Source organism: Camelus ferus, chromosome 19, assembly GCF_009834535.1.
Source record: "Camelus ferus isolate YT-003-E chromosome 19, BCGSAC_Cfer_1.0, whole genome shotgun sequence".
Classification (NCBI taxonomy): domain Eukaryota; kingdom Metazoa; phylum Chordata; class Mammalia; order Artiodactyla; family Camelidae; genus Camelus; species Camelus ferus.
Genome location: NC_045714.1, coordinates 33,147,199 through 33,162,180, shown reverse-complemented (window position 1 = coordinate 33,162,180; position 14,982 = coordinate 33,147,199). Strand labels below are relative to the sequence as shown.

The window sequence follows — 14,982 nt, the reverse complement described above, 5'->3', positions numbered from 1 at the left end:
ACTTACTGTCTTAAGACCCCAAGTTCACTATTCCTGTTACTCACATTTTATCGACAAGAACATGGTCATATGGACACACCTAAGTGCAAATGAAGCTGGGAAATGTAGCTACAATTCTAATACTACACAATTCCAGTCAAACTCCCAGAAGGATTTTTTTTTTTTTTTTTTTTTTGGTGAAAATGGCAAAGGCACTAAAATAGCCAAATCAATTTTGAAAAAGAACAAAGTTGGAAGAGTTACACTGCCTGACTTCCAGACTTACTATAAAGCTACCACACTCAGGACAGGGTGGCAGTAGAGAAAGGATAGATCTATAGATTAATGCGCCAGATTAGAGAGGCCAGAAAGAGACTCACATGTATATGGTCAAATGCTTTTGAGAAACTACAAAGACAATTGAATAGCAAAAGAACAGCCATTTCAATAAACAGTGCTGGAACAGAATAATATCCAGATGCAAAAAATGAATTTCATCACTGGCAACCTACACAAAAATTAACTCAAAGTGGATCATAGCTCAAATTCTAATCTGTTTAAAACTTTGAAAGTGTTGATGATTACCCATAAAGCCACTATAAACATTCACATACGGATTTTTATGTGATTATAGATATTCATTTCACTTGGATAACTATGTATTTATGGGATTGCTGGATTCAATGGTAATTGTAAGTTAAACTGTATGAGCAATTATGGAACCGTTTTCCAGAGTGGTTGAATGATTTTGCATCCTCATCAATAATATATGAGAGTTCCAGTTGCTCTGTATCCTGATATTGTCAGCCCTCCTTTTTTTAAGCCATTGAAATGGCTATCTCACTGTGGTTTTAACTTGCATTTTCTTGATGACTAATGATTTATCTTTACATGTTTTTATTTGCTATCTATATGTCCTATGTGGTGAAGTACCTGTTTAAATCTTTTGCTCATTTAAAAAGTTGAGTCATTTTCCTATTATTAAATTTTGAGAAGGTGGTCTTTATATAGTCTAGGTATAAGTCCTTTATGAGCTGCATGATTTGTAAATCTTTTCTCCCAGTCTGTTGCTTATCTTTTCATTCTCTTAACAGTGTCCTCTTTTTTCTTTTTCTTTTATGGATCATGGTTTTTTTAAAATTTATTTTTATTTTTATTGAAGTATAGTCAGTTTACAATGTAAGTTTCTGGTGTACAGCATAATGTTTCAGTCATACATATACATATATAGATTCGTTTTCATATTCCCTTTTATTACAGGTTACTACAAGATATTGAATATAGTTCCTTGTGCCAGTAGAAGTTCCAGTAGAAACTTGTTGTTTATCTATTTTATATATAGTAGTTCATATCTGCAAATCTCCAACTCCCAATTTATCCCTTTCCACCCCCCTTTTCCCTTAGTACTCATAAGTTTGTTTTCTATGTCTTTGAGTCTGTTTCTGTTTTGTAAATAAGTTCATGTGCGTATTTTTTTTTAGATTCCACATATATGTGATATCATATAGTATTTTTCTTTCTCTTTTTGGCTTATTCACTTAGAATGATGATCTCCAGGTCCATCCATGTTGCTGCAAATGGCATTATTTTATTCTTTTTATGGCTGAGTAGTATTCCATTAAATAAATATACTACAACTTCTTTATCTAGTCATCTGTTGATGGACATTTAGGTTGTTTCCATGTCTTAGCCATTGTAACAGTGTCCTTTTAAAAGCAGAAGTTCTTAATTTTGGTGAATTCCAAAAGTATCAAATTTCTTCTTTTATGGATCTGACTTTTGGTGTTAGAGCTAAGAATTTTTTTCATAACTCAAGGTCATAAAGAATTTCTCCTATATTTTCTTCAAGATGTTTTATAATTTTAGAACTTATATTTGGATCTATGATAATTTTTTACAAAACCAAGCTGCCTCTTCCTACCTCCCTCTGTCTGGAAGGATTACTAAATTCCTATTAGGTCTGGTCCTGTGCCAGGTCTTCCCAGACTAGCCCTGAGTGGGCCACACTAGGGCAGAGTCAGGAGGCCAAGTCAGGCAGAGAAGCCAGTGTGGGCCCTGTTCCGGCCAGTCTTGTATTTATGTGTTTTTTTTGTTTGTTTGTTTTTTTAGATTCTACATATGAGCAATCTCACATGTATTTTTCTTTCTCTTTTTGGCTTACTTCACTTAGAATGACATTCTCCAGGGACATCCATGTTGCTGCAAATGGCGTTATGTTGTCGTTTTTTATGGCTGAATAGTATTCTATTCCACATCCTCTTTATCCAGTCATCTGTTGATGGACATTTAGGCTGTTTCCATGTCTTGGCTATTGTAAATAGTGCTGCTGTGAACATTGGGGTGCAGGTGTCTTTTTGAAGTAGGGTTCCTTCTGGATATATGCCCAGGAGCGGGATTCCTGGGTCATATGGTAAGTCTATTCCTAGTCTTTTGAGGAATCTCCATACTGTTTTCCACAGTGGCTGCACCAAACTGCATTCCCACCAGTAGTGAAGGAGGGTTCCCTTTTCTCCACAGCCTCTCCAGCATTTGTCATTTGTGGACTTTTGAATGATGGCCATTCTGACTAGTGTGAGGTGATACCTCATTGTAGTTTTGATTTGCATTTCTCTGATAATTAGTGATATTGAGCATTTTTTCATGTGCCTATTGATCATTTGTATGTCTTCCTTGGAGAATTGCTTGTTTAGGTCTTCTGCCCATTTTTGGATTGGGTTGTTTGTTTTATTCTTATTATGTCATATAAGCTGCTTATATATTCTGGAGATCAACCTTTTGTCGGTTTCATTGTTTGCAAAAATTTTCTCCCATTCTGTAGGTTGTTGTTTTGTTTTACTTATGTGTTCCGGGCAATCTTAAACACGCTGGACACTGAGCCCGGCTAGGGTGATGGCAGAGCAGAGCTCTAAGACCAGAAAAGAGCCTGAGGCTGACTGAGGCTGAGTCCCCAGGCTTTGCCCCAAGGCAGGGTGTTGGAGTCAGGGCTCAGAGTGACTTCTCTCAGCCTGGGCTCCCTCTGGCCTCCATCCTGACCTGACCAAGTCTTCAAGGATTTCAGAGGAGATGTTGCCTTTTGTGGCCCCAAGACCTGGAGCAGAAATACCAAGGAAAGGATGCAGAGAAGAAAGGGATCAGAGAGAGAAGGGAGGGAGGTAGTGGGGGGGGGGAGGCAGGCAGAAGAGGCAAGGGAGAGATGTAGTGGGACCAGGGGAGAAGCAAGAGGCAGGAGAGGGCCAAGGAGCTGCCTGAGGTGCAGGGGGAAAGGGGAATGGGGGAAAGGGGAAAGAAGGGCAGATTGGATAGAGGGGACAAAGCGGGATGGATGGACACAGAAGAGCATCTGCCAAATGCAACCGGACATCTGCCCTGAAGCTTCATGGTCAAGGCTGGAAGGTCCTAATGTGACTGTGTGTGTGTGTGTGTGTGTGTCCTTGTGTCTGTCTATGGGCCAGTGGGCTGTGTCTGTATTTCTCTGAGTGTGTCTGTGTTTCTCAATGAGTATCTCAGGGTCTGTATCTGTGACTGTGCTTAAGGATCACAGAGCATGTCCTTAATGATTTTTTTCTTCTCTGTATTTGGGGGGGGGGGGTTGTGAGTGTGTGGTTGGTGTGGTTGTGTGTGTGTATTGGGGGGAGCTGAGGTCTCAGTGGGCTCTGTCTCTCACACTGGCTGAGTGACCTGAGTTGGGGTGCTTAGTTTCCTCCTGGGCAGACAGCACCTGACCCCCTTCTCTGTTCAGTCTGGGGTGATGTTCCGCTGGATGCAGGCACACGAAGCACTGCCGGCTTGGATGAAATGGGCTGGGGATCTGGGAACCTAGGTGGGTCCCTGAAACTGGTTGTGGATATCAGTGGAAACTGGAACTCCTGGAACTTCTGGTCACCCTTGGCTCACAACCCCCCACCCCGCCTCCCTCTCTCACTCTTTTCTCTCTGACCCTCGATGTCTCTCTCCATCATTTTGCTCTCTCTCTCTCTTGCTATCTTGTCCATCAATGTCTTTCCCCCCTCTCTGCCTTTATTTCCATCCCTCTGCAGGAGGATCCCCAACCCAGCCGCTCCACGGCCACTCTCTGGCACTGCCCCCCCACCCCCGGTCGCCTAGTCCCTAGTTCTATCTAGAACTGTGCTGGCCCAATATCGCTTCCCCTACCGGATCTGTCCCTTTTTGGGGTGGATCTGCCCACGACTTCGTGTCTGAGAGCTGGCCCCCCACCCTACCGCTCCCCTCCCGAACCCGGGAGAAGACGACGCACACAGGCCAGTGCCTTTTAAATGATTTATTTTTCGTGCTGCGAAAGTGGGGTGGGGCGGGCAAGGAGGCTCAGTAGACGCCGGGCTGGGCGTGCTCCGCGGGCTCAGGCGCCCCCGCCAGCTGCACCAGCCGTAGCAGCAAGGCCCCGGTCGGCCCGTCCAGCAGGGTCGCGTTGCTCCGGTCGCTGGCGCGGGCGCGGCGGGGGAAGCCGGCGCTCTCCCGGCACTCGGGCTCCGTCATGCAGCTCTCTGCGGGGAGCACGGGATGAGCGCGCGGCGCCGGGGCGCAACTCGGGGGGTCCCGACCTCCCGGCCCCGGCCCGGACCCAGATCCGCCCGCCCGCAGCCCCCGCCAGATCCGGATCCGCCCGGCCCCCGGCCCCCGCCCCCCGCGCCGCGCACCGTCGTTGCAGCAGATGCCGGCGGCGGCGCAGCGGCCCCCGCTCCCGCACGGCTTCTGGCCGGACTGGCAGGGCGACGGCAGGTAGTTCTCCTCCTGGCAGCGCAGCGCCTCGGCCGTGCCCACGAAGCAGCCCAGCTCATCCCCGCAGCAGATGCTGGGCCCGAAGCAGCGGCCTTTGCCCCCGGGGCCGCAGGGGAGGCACTGGCGGGAGGGCGGGGGTGAGCCGGGGACAGGGAAGGGGGCCAGGCTGGGTCGGGAGACCCCGAGAGGCCGGGGGGCAAGGGCGGGGGGCTGAGCCGGGCGGGGGAGGGCGAGGAGGAGGACCGCCGGAGGTTGGTGTCTCCCTGGCGCTGTTTGGGCCCCAAAAGCCGTCCAAGGAGGAGAATCAAAAGCTACTCAATTCCCTTGCTTTTCAGGTGACTGAGGACCAGCTCTCAGTGACAGCCCTCAGCATCCTCCCCTCTGTTGAGGGAGGGATCCCCCGTAGGCTCCATGAAAAAGACCTTCCTTCTCAGCTTGGGGTTCTCTGGGGCCTCAAGGTGTGCGCCCCTCTGTAGGCTGCCCGCCACCCTCCCCCTAATGCAGACTTTCCTGCTCTGCCCGTGATGCTCAAGCCCCATCTCTAGCCCCGCCCCTCAGAACACCCCCAGGTCCGCCCTCCCATTTTTCTGTACCCTGTCTGGCTTTGCTTTGCCCTGCTCTGCGCCCCCCACCCCGAGCCAGTGGGCCTCACTGGGGCCCTGACCTCTGCTCACCCGCCATGGACCATGTGGGTGGCAGGTCCCCAGGCCCTAGAGAAGGGCATGAGGTGCCTAGGTGACTCGGCTTCCAAAGCTGCCAAGCAGAGGGATGGTGGTCTGTGGGGGCTGCCCATCCCCACTCTAGTTTATTCAACTGCTCAAAATTGGCCGCCTGTGGCCTCAGCAGAACTGAGCCTGGTGATTGGATTTCCTTCAGCTCTGCTGAAAACGGAGTAAAAGGGAGTGGACTGGACGTGCAGCTAGAGACCTGGGCTAGGTACCCAGTAGAACTTCCTCACAGGATGCTTGAGGGGTACTGCCCACTCAGGCAAGCTCAGAACAATGGCCACTTTCTGTGTGGGGCCTGGGGCCCAGGGCCCATAGCTAGGAGAGGGTGGGGGCTGAACGGGGAAGGCCTCGAGTGCTGGGGACAACGGAGCCTTCAAGCTCCAGCTGGAGAAGACCCCCAATGAGCACAGAGGAAGCCTCTCTGCCCAGTTCTCCCTGATCCAGCCCCAAGCTCAGTTACTGGGGAAACACCTCTCTTTCCTGCATCCGTTGTCTGCATAGGACGGCGTCCAGGAAGCCCTGCAGCCTGTCCTAGCCTGCCCCACAGCCTACAGCCTTGTCCCCTCGGCCCTGCCATGCCAAGCTTCCCTTCTTCCTCTGGGCACTTCCCCTGAAGCCTGCCTCTCCCACGACTTCCTAGCCCTGCACTGTGGTGCCATCCCTGGGCCTCTGCCCCTGCCCAGCAGCCCTGAGATGGGCCGCGGTCATACCTGTCTCAGCTCCAGGTCGGACATGGCCCTCTTGCCTCCCCGTGGGCAGTTCTGGAAGTAGCACGCCGAGGTGAAGGCCAGCAGGCTGAGGAAGCAGGCAGGTAGCATGGTGTCCGGCATCCTGGCGCAGGTGGGCACAGTGTACAGTGCTGCTCTGTGGACTGTGCTGCGCTGCTGTCGCTGGCTGCCTATTTATGTCCGCAGGTGTCCCCTCGGATGTGACGTGGCTGCCACCCCCCTCCCCAGTGGCTCCCCAGGAGCCCACAACCGCCAGGTCCCAAGTCGTCAGCAGTGATTCAGGCATCTAGGGACGCACGTGGGCCTGTCTGTGCAGGGGACGTGGGGGATGGGTGCTGGCCTCTGGGCTGTCATTGGCAGTGGTGCGGCTGCGGTGTGACAGCAGCTGCCATGACTGTGATTGCAATTCTCTAGATTCAAGAGAGGGACAACAGGGGTGGGCTGAGGGGAGTCACCTGGAGACCCATCTCTAAGCTTTCTGGCTGTCCAAAAGAGGCTGGGGGTCAATGGGCTCCGTCCCCTGACCCAGATCCCTGAGAAGGGGCAGGGGGACTCACGGGGCTGCTGTATAAGGTCCTGCCCCAGGAATGGTGGGCAGGTGACAGTCAGGTGTGCAGGACCCTATCAGGAAGGCTATCCCTGTGAGAGGACAAGTGACCAGGAGAGGCCTTTGTAGCAGCTGCACCAGGAAAGAAATTGCTGCCTGCAGCCTCCATCATGGAAGCAAGGGACCGACATGGAATCAGGGGCCGTTACCACAGGGTGATGGGGCAGGCTCCTGGGAGAGTCCGGGAGGCTCCCACCCCTCACGCACCAGAGCAGGATCTAGGAACTCAGGGACTGGGGGCCTTGGGGACAGCTTCTTGGCATGTCCCCATCACTCCCCTCCCAGGCAGGAGCATGCGTTAGAGAGCTTCTATGGCATAAAGAAATCCAGAACCTGTAAAGTTGAAGGGTTGGGGGAGAGCCCCCTGGAAACTGACAGCCAGCTTGACCTAATTCCTACCCTGACCAGAACTCCAGTTTGTGGGGACCAGGGCAGGTACCAACTCAGGCCGGGGTTGGGAGCTGGGGCATGGGAGGCTTTGGGGCTGGGGGAGGGGAGAAGCCACAGGCAAGTGGGCACAGCCTGAGAAAGCAGCTTTTGGTGTATGACCCCAGGCTGAGGGGTTTAAGGGACTGAAGGCTCCTCGCTTGGCTGCCAGAGTGGCCTCTGGTCCTTGGACCCAAGCTCGCTGCCCTGCTCCTCTCAGGCTCTGCACAGCCCCCAGCTCATCCAGCCCCCAGGCTCTTGGCCTCCTCTCCAGGGTGCTGCTGGGAAGCTCCAGCCGCCTCCTGCCCACCAAGTGCTGGGCAGGGTCTAGGGTCCCAGGGGTGGGGGGCTGTGAGGATGCAGGAGCACCGTGGTCGGTCGGAATCTGGCCTCTGTTACTCGAAGCATCATGACTCAGGTGGGTCACTTGACTCTTCTGGGCCTCACTTTCCTCCAATGTGAAGTAGGGGAGATACTGACACCCACATCATGGGGTGAGATAATGTCAGAAAAGTGCGCACCATTGTAAAGCTAATTAATATTAATAGTCATATTGTATTCCTGTTAATGCCATCATTCTTAATTGTATTTTTTAAATGGTAGCTTCTTTTTATTTATTTACATGGGGGGTGTAATTAGGCTTATTTATTTATTTACTTAATGGAGGTACTAGGGATTGAACCCAGATCTCATGCGTGCTAAGCATGCGCTCTACCACTGAGCTATGCCCTCCACCCGCAATGCCATTATTCTTGTTAAGACCTGAAGAGGTTTTTCCAGACAGAGTAGCTTCCTGAGTTAAACCAGGAGGAACCTTTTCATTCTACTCATAGCCTAGAAATCAACTTAGCCTGAACTGTTGCCCTCCTGATATGCGGAGTTGTGGGGCAGGCCGCGGGGGGAGGCCAGAGGCCTGGCTTAGCCTAGCTATGTGGCCTTGGCCCAGCACCTTATCCTCTCTGTACTTTAGGTCCAACTTACCATCTGGAAACCAAAGGGGCTACAGGAAATGAAAGGCTCAGGCTGTGGGACAGGCTGTGTCCCCACCAGCCGCGGCTACCTGGATCATCAATCTCAGATTTCGCTTCCCACACCAGGGCCCCTTGAAGACCCCAAGCCCCACCTCCACACAGACACCAGCGGGTCTGCTTCTCCACTGGCTGGAGAAGCCACACTGGCTGGAGAAAGTCCCATTACTGTGCTGACTGGTGACATTTCCAATATATCACCTCACACATCACATGGGCCCTCGGGACTCCCTCACCCCTTCTACCCTTACGTGTTCTCTTCCCAAGACTACTTTTTCACACCTTTGCCATCCTTAAGTCTCCTACACCTTAACTCACGATCTTGATTCAATGTCATTTAAAAAGAGAGGATTTAAGTCTTTCACCATTCCTTTCCCACCCACCCCCAGAGCCCTCCCACCTACCATCTTCTTGATATAATGATGTCATAATGGTTAGATCACTATTACCAGTTAGACTGCAAATATGCCCTCTAAGCTAAACCCTGTGGTATATTATGATGGCCTTTCCATTGCTGAAGAACTTTTTGTGTTCCCTGGACTTAGTGATCACCTTGGTTTTTCATGTGGTCCATCTGCCATTTTTATCCAGAAGTCAACATTTACTCTTCAACTCCCTCCTCTCAGGCTTCTGCCCAAACCAGTCCACTGAGACTCCTGTTATCAAGGTCATAACCTACCTCCATCCTGCCAGATTTGGTGGGCGTGTCTGTGTCCTCATTTTACATAATCCCCTAGTAGCATTCAGCATGGTTGAGCTCTCATCCTCTTTAAAAATATGCTTTTAAAATCCACCACACTGGATCTTCTTTTCTCAGTCTTCTTTTCTGGCTCTTCCTTTTTGACCTTGACTTCTATACATTGGAGCATCCCAGGACTCAGTCCTGGGTTCCTTCTCTTCTCTTCTCTTCTTAGGTGATTGCTTCTAACCCCATAATTTTATTCACTTTCTATAAATGAATGATTCTCAGATTCATACCTCCATCCTGGGCCTCTCCCCCAGGTGCCAGACCTGTAGCTACAACTGCCCAGTGGCACCTCCCTGTAGACATTTCACTAGGCCTCTCCAACTCGGCGTGGTTAAACAACTCCTGATCCTTAATTGCTCCCCTGGTCTTTCCCAGGTTTCTCTAACTGCAATGACGCCACCATCCAGCCAGCTGGTCCTCCCAGAACCTGGGACTCACCCTGGTCCATTGCTTCCCCACACTCTGTTAGTTCTACCTCTAAAATCTATCTCAAACTATCTGTTTCTTTCCACCTCTGCATTGGAATCTCAGAGTCTGCTGTTTCCTTGTCCTAAAAGTCTCACCTACCCTTCCACCTCCCCAGGGCTTCGCCTGGTTGTCTTAAGTGTCATCTTTCAAGAGAAACCTTCCCTAAGCTCCCTCCTGGAGCATCCCTCACCCCTGCCTCAATTATTTTCTAACTTGGGTCTACATTGGTGGGTTTAATAACACCTCCTACAACTTGCGGTTCATTTGTTTGTCTGTTTATTGTTTTATGTATGTGTGGCTGTACTCCCTCCAGAATGAAAGCCCCAGGGCAGAAAGAACTCCAATCTTGGTTCTGTACTGTAGCGCCACTCCTGGTACAGTGCTTGCCACACAGAGGGTTTTCAGTAGATTATGGGAAAAGGAAGGGAGGGAGGGGCGCCCTGGGCACCAGCCCCGTCTCTCCAGGGAGTTACTGTGTGACCTTGGGCAAGTCACACCTGTTCCAAAGGTTGCTTGCTGTACCGACCCCATGTCCTAGTTCACTGAGGTCTTAAATGAAGCAGAAGAAGATGCTCTTAAAGGGTTAGGATTTTCTGAGATCTTTACATAACAAAGAGTTGCAGGCCTCTCGATTAAACCCCAAACCTCAAAATGTTCTTTAAATACTTCCTTACCCTTAGACCATCTTTTTTTGAGAACAAGTAGCAGTTGACTATCCTGATCTCCCATTCCTTTTTTTAAATTCCTCTTTTCTCAGGGTCAGCCCAGTGCCTGTACCACATGACATCTCTGCTACCCTCCAAAGAGGGGGGTGCTCTCATTTTCAAACAGGTCTGCTGCCAGCCGCTAGTAGTTGGCGTCTCATCTTATCTGTCTTCTGTTAGTCTGGCTCAAGGACTCGCAGCAGTGTGGACACACACATTCTCCATGAACTCCGCAGAGGTGAACGGAAGTGAGAAGTTGTAGGAGCCCAGGAACTGCGGACTGAAGAGAATCAAAGCAAGTGGCTGAACAGGGGTGACAGGCATAAAAAAAACCGCTGGGCCTTGATGTGAAACTGTAGTTAGTCTGCACTAGGAGTAAGGGGGGAAAAAACCCTTTCACTTCTTCATCAGAGGGAGGAAGCGGAATGTGATATTAATCAGATCTCTAAAGGGGGTTACATTTAACTTAAAAGAAATCAGAAAAGACATCATAAAAATTCTTACTTGCAAAAACAACCAAAATAAAACGCAAAAATAAACTAGGAAAAGTATTTTTGACAGACTCTTTTCTGCATTAAAGCCTGTACAGCGGCCAGGTGGATGGGTTCACATGTGGGGACTCGGCTCCAGCTCCACGTCCCACGGGGCCGGCCGGGCGCACCCACTAGGGACAGTGGCTGCTGCTTAGGTGGGGTGGGGGGAGGGATACCGAGGCGGCCCCCTTGGCTGGGCTGGGGAAGAGCCAGGGGAGGGTCATATGCCAGCTCCCCAAGCAGCAGCCTGACGATCGGTAAGAAACGCCGTGGGCCGAGGGGAGCACAAGCGAAGTCAGGAGACAGGAAGCTCCGTGGGCCTTAGGGACCAGACGGGGTCGAGCGCAAATCGGGCGGCGCTGCCGGGGCGCACGGCCGGCTGGCTGGCGGCTCCCGGGAGGCCCGCGGCCGCGGCGGGACGAGCCGAACCCCAGCCGCCCGCCGCCCGGAGCGCGGGAGCACGGCGCCCGCATCTCTCTGCGCCGCCCGCCTCCCGGGCCCCGCGCTCCCGGCGGGGAAACGCGCGCGGGGCGGCCCCGCGGGGCGCGAGTGGAGGGCGGCCTGGCTGGCGGGCGGGCGGGCGGGGAGGTCCCGGTACATCTTCGGGGCCTGCAGTCTGCGGAGCGAAGGTTGAGTGGGGAGCTCCAGGAAGAGAGGGCTGGAGGGCGCACCTGGCAGGACAAACAGCTTGTGTGTGCAAAGGGGTGAAGGAGCAGGATCCTGGCGTGTGTGTGTGTGTGTGTGTGTGTGTGTGTGTGTGTGTCTGAGTGTCGGGGCGTAATACAGAGACGCACAGGCATGTTGAACCACAGACAACAGAGACTTCATCGCACTGAGTACCCGGCGGCGCTGTTCTAAGCCTTTTATATATATTTCCTCCTTGAGTCCTCATAATACCCTAGGAAGGAGGAAGTAATTTTTACCTTCATTTGCAGACAGGAAACTGAAGGACAGAGAGGTTGGGTAACTTGTCCCAGGAAGCACAGGCGATAAACAGCAGACCTGGGATTGGAACACAAGCCCCAGAGTCTGAGCCCTTCACCCCTGCGCTGCCTCGAAGCCCACCAATACTGATTAAGCCACCAGCACATTAACCACTTCCTAGCATTCAGGGTTGGAAGCTGGTGGTCCTATGCCTGGCTGCAGGGGGTTCAGGATGTCACCTGGGAATTCTTTACCCACTTTGAGCACCTTCCACATGACTGGGTGTCCCTCCTCATGGCAAGGGAGGCAGCCACAAAATAGGCCTCCTCCTCTGAGCGTCTCCCTTCTCAGGGAGGAGAAATTTGCCTGTCTATCTTCTGCACTAAGCAGGGGAAATGCATAAACAGGGATAATGGAGAATAGCTAACGTTCACTGCAAGCTGACAAGGTGTTCCCAGCACCAGACTACACGCTATGGAACAAGGCCATGAGATAGGTTTATCACCATTTTATTGATGTGCAAACTGAGGCACAAAGGGGTAAAGCAGTTTCCTGATGTGCCACAGCTAGCAAGGATCTGGAGCAGGATCCCAACCTAGCATCCCAACTCCGGAGCACCTGAGAGCACCCCAGGTTGTGATTCACTGTTTTGTTGGGGAGAGGGAACTCCAGGAGCTCCCACCATCATGTACTAAATTTGTTCATCTGAGGCCACCCTAACTTGCTTCAAAATAACCTGACAGGGGTGGATTGGGTGAGCGTAAGTACAGAAGAAATAAGACTGGCCGTGAATTGAGAATTGTTGAAATTGGGTGATGGGGACAGGAAAGTTGATTATACTGATCTGTATTTTTGTATATTTGTGAGATTTTCCATAATAAAAAGTTTTTTTCAAAATTATCAGCCCCACTTTTTTTGGGACTTGGGGTAAAATATGATTAAATATAAAAGTTGTGAGTCAAGCTAACAAAATGTTAAATAAAACGGGTTCTGTTCTCCCACCTTGACAAATACATGTTCATGATAACTCGAAGCCCAGGTTCATATTCGGAGTTCTGCAGCCGAACTTGGCAACCTGGGGGCACTGGTCTTTGTTCTGTCCCACATCCCAAGGGCCAAGCACATGAGTGGGCATTCCTGGCTCTGCCTGTCCACCTTGCAAATTGCCTCCCCTTCCCACCACGCAGGCAGGCACATTTGCACACGTGAGGTGTGAGGTGTAGTCCTCCTGGGGCACAGGCTCATGGACGAGGACTCCTCCAGCCGCAGACACAGCTGTAGGGAGGCTAGGCAGGGCTTTCTAGGCCACAGCCCACAGTGTACAGATTCTGGGTGGGCCTCTTCCCTGGTCTCACCCTAAGGAGAACAAGCTCTCTAGAGGCCAGGGCTGTCCGCTCTCATCTGGGTCTCAGGCATTTCTGGTCCTTGAATCTCCCAGAACCCCGCTCTCAGGAGGCACATGGTTCCAACAACTCAGCAACTTCATCGTCACCTGCCATAGGACACCAGGGTCCAAACCAGAGCATAAACATCCATTTCACTGCTTCTGCTCCTTCCTGGACAATCCTCCGTGGTCCTTATGTTCTTGACAGTCGTATGCCCGTCCCTTAAGTGTCTGAATAAATCTCCCTCGGTATGCATCCAGTGGAGAAAGGGTAATGCCTTAAAAGAAAATCAGGGTGATATTATATGAAGGGGTAATGGATGCCCCACACCTACAAGTTCCACTGAGATATTTTTCTGAAATTAGAACCAGAATTCCATCTTTCTTGCCCCCACCCCTGACTTTAGCAGAACTGACTCTTCCTGCAGGTCGATGTGATACCCTGTCTAGACATCCCTTGATCATGTGCTTCTCCATCTCTCTGCCCCAATGTTCCTCTCATCAGTGTGTCCCCAGGATCCTGCAATGGGCCCCACACTGGCTCTTGTGGCCGAGTTAGTGTGCCACGCTGCCCGGGTGAGTGTCAGAGTCCTCTCTCTGTGCTGGCCACCCACAGCCAGGATACAAAGTACAAGCATAGGGATGTTTTCAGGCTTTCCCCTCCCCTCTCTGCTAAGAGGATTCTATGACAGCTTCAGAAACCATGTAGGGTCACTGTTGCCCACAGCATTGGTGGAAGCAGCCACAAACCCACCCAGAGTCAAGAGAAGGAAACAAGTGCCCCTTTGGATGGGAGGAGAGCTGACTAATTGGCAACCAATCATTGAAAGTAGTCACAGTGGTGTGAAATCAGGAGGAAAGGATGAGACTCAGGTTTGGAATAGGGGTTTCCAGGGAGCATTGAAAAGAAAGGTCTGGGAGCAGATGCACAAAAGTACTGCGGGAGATACACGGGAGGATAAAAGAAGAATTCTAAGAGCTGCTGAGTAACATCACATCATCACGTGAAACGGCATTTTGGCTGCTGAATCTGTGGTTTTGCTCCAGATCAAAGATGGAGCTGCACGGGGCCGCAACTCTGCAGGTGTTAAACAGACCAGCTGGAGCAGGTCCAGCTAAACCACGCCCAGCCCCACCCTTGGGTTCCTTAAGTTGAGGAAACTTCCAGGGTTGAGGCGCTTACCATCATTTCCGCCATCTCATTACAGAAGGTCAGTCTGCCAAAGCTGTCTCATGCTAGCGCGTGCCCCAGCATCTCATTTCCCCCGTGTTCACGCTCCCCCATCCCCTCCTCATTCCCAGGGGCCCGATCCCCCCAAGCCTGATCTCATCCTTAGGGTGGGAGGGAGAGGAAGGCAGGTGAGAGGGGCTCTCTCTGGAGGATCCTGATTTCTGAGACAGGCTAATTACAGGCTTCCTAATTAATGAGCCATGGGGTTGCATTTCATCAGCTGAGTCACGGTTGATGTCTGGGCCCTGGGCCCAAGGGGAGGGTAGGAAGCATCACATGTGTCTCTGCCTCCCCACCCTGATTCTCTACCCCCTCTCTTTTCAAACCCAGTTCTCCTTATGGGTTTACAGGGTGTCGGCAGCCCCCTTTCCCCTCTATGCCTGCTTCTGCTTCCTGATGCCTACCTGGGACTGTCCCCCAGTCTCTCCATCCCTTACACCTGCCCACTCCACCAGAACCATGTAGAGCTCATTGGTTACTGCTTCCCAATCACCCAGTTTCTCTGTCAAACTGGATCTCCCTCAGTCACACACATCGCACAACTGGGGCTGCTGTCTGCACTATGGCAACCACATCTGGAGGGGATCCTAGCACCCCCTGCCCTTGGCCACAGTCAAAGACCACTCCTGAGCCGCTGCGCCTGCTCCTCCCCACACCTTCCTCGGTCAGGTCAGTAACTCTACTTTTCCATTCACATTTCAACCAGAAGATGGATCCGTTTACCTGAGGTTAACTCTGCTGAGACTTTATTAGAGGG

The 14,982-nt window shown here is 51.5% G+C and overlaps 1 protein-coding gene across 1 annotated transcript; it reads right to left on the bottom strand.

Annotated features, from left to right (window-relative positions):
- Window positions 1-4,243: 4,243 nt before the first annotated feature.
- Window positions 4,244-6,322, bottom strand: AVP (arginine vasopressin). The gene is made up of 3 exons (XM_032461957.1): window positions 6,155-6,322; window positions 4,635-4,836; window positions 4,244-4,481 (listed from the first exon to the last, which is right to left on the bottom strand). Exons 1-3 carry the CDS (start codon window positions 6,272-6,274, stop codon window positions 4,303-4,305), a joined length of 501 nt encoding a protein of 166 aa, XP_032317848.1. The 5' UTR covers window positions 6,275-6,322; the 3' UTR covers window positions 4,244-4,302.
- Window positions 6,323-14,982: the final 8,660 nt, after the last annotated feature.

What these genes read in the sequence shown, in the direction of transcription:
- AVP (XM_032461957.1), bottom strand. Translation starts at nt 6,274, where the DNA reads ATGCCGGACACCATGCTACCTGCCTGCTTCCTCAGCCTGCTGGCCTTC. An exon ending in CCGACCTGGAGCTGAGACAG is followed by an intron (nt 4,837 to 6,154) that starts GTATGACCGCGG and finishes CCCTCCCGCCAG; the next exon opens with TGCCTCCCCTGCGGCCCCGG. An exon ending in CGGCATCTGCTGCAACGACG is followed by an intron (nt 4,482 to 4,634) that starts GTGCGCGGCGCG and finishes TGCTCCCCGCAG; the next exon opens with AGAGCTGCATGACGGAGCCC.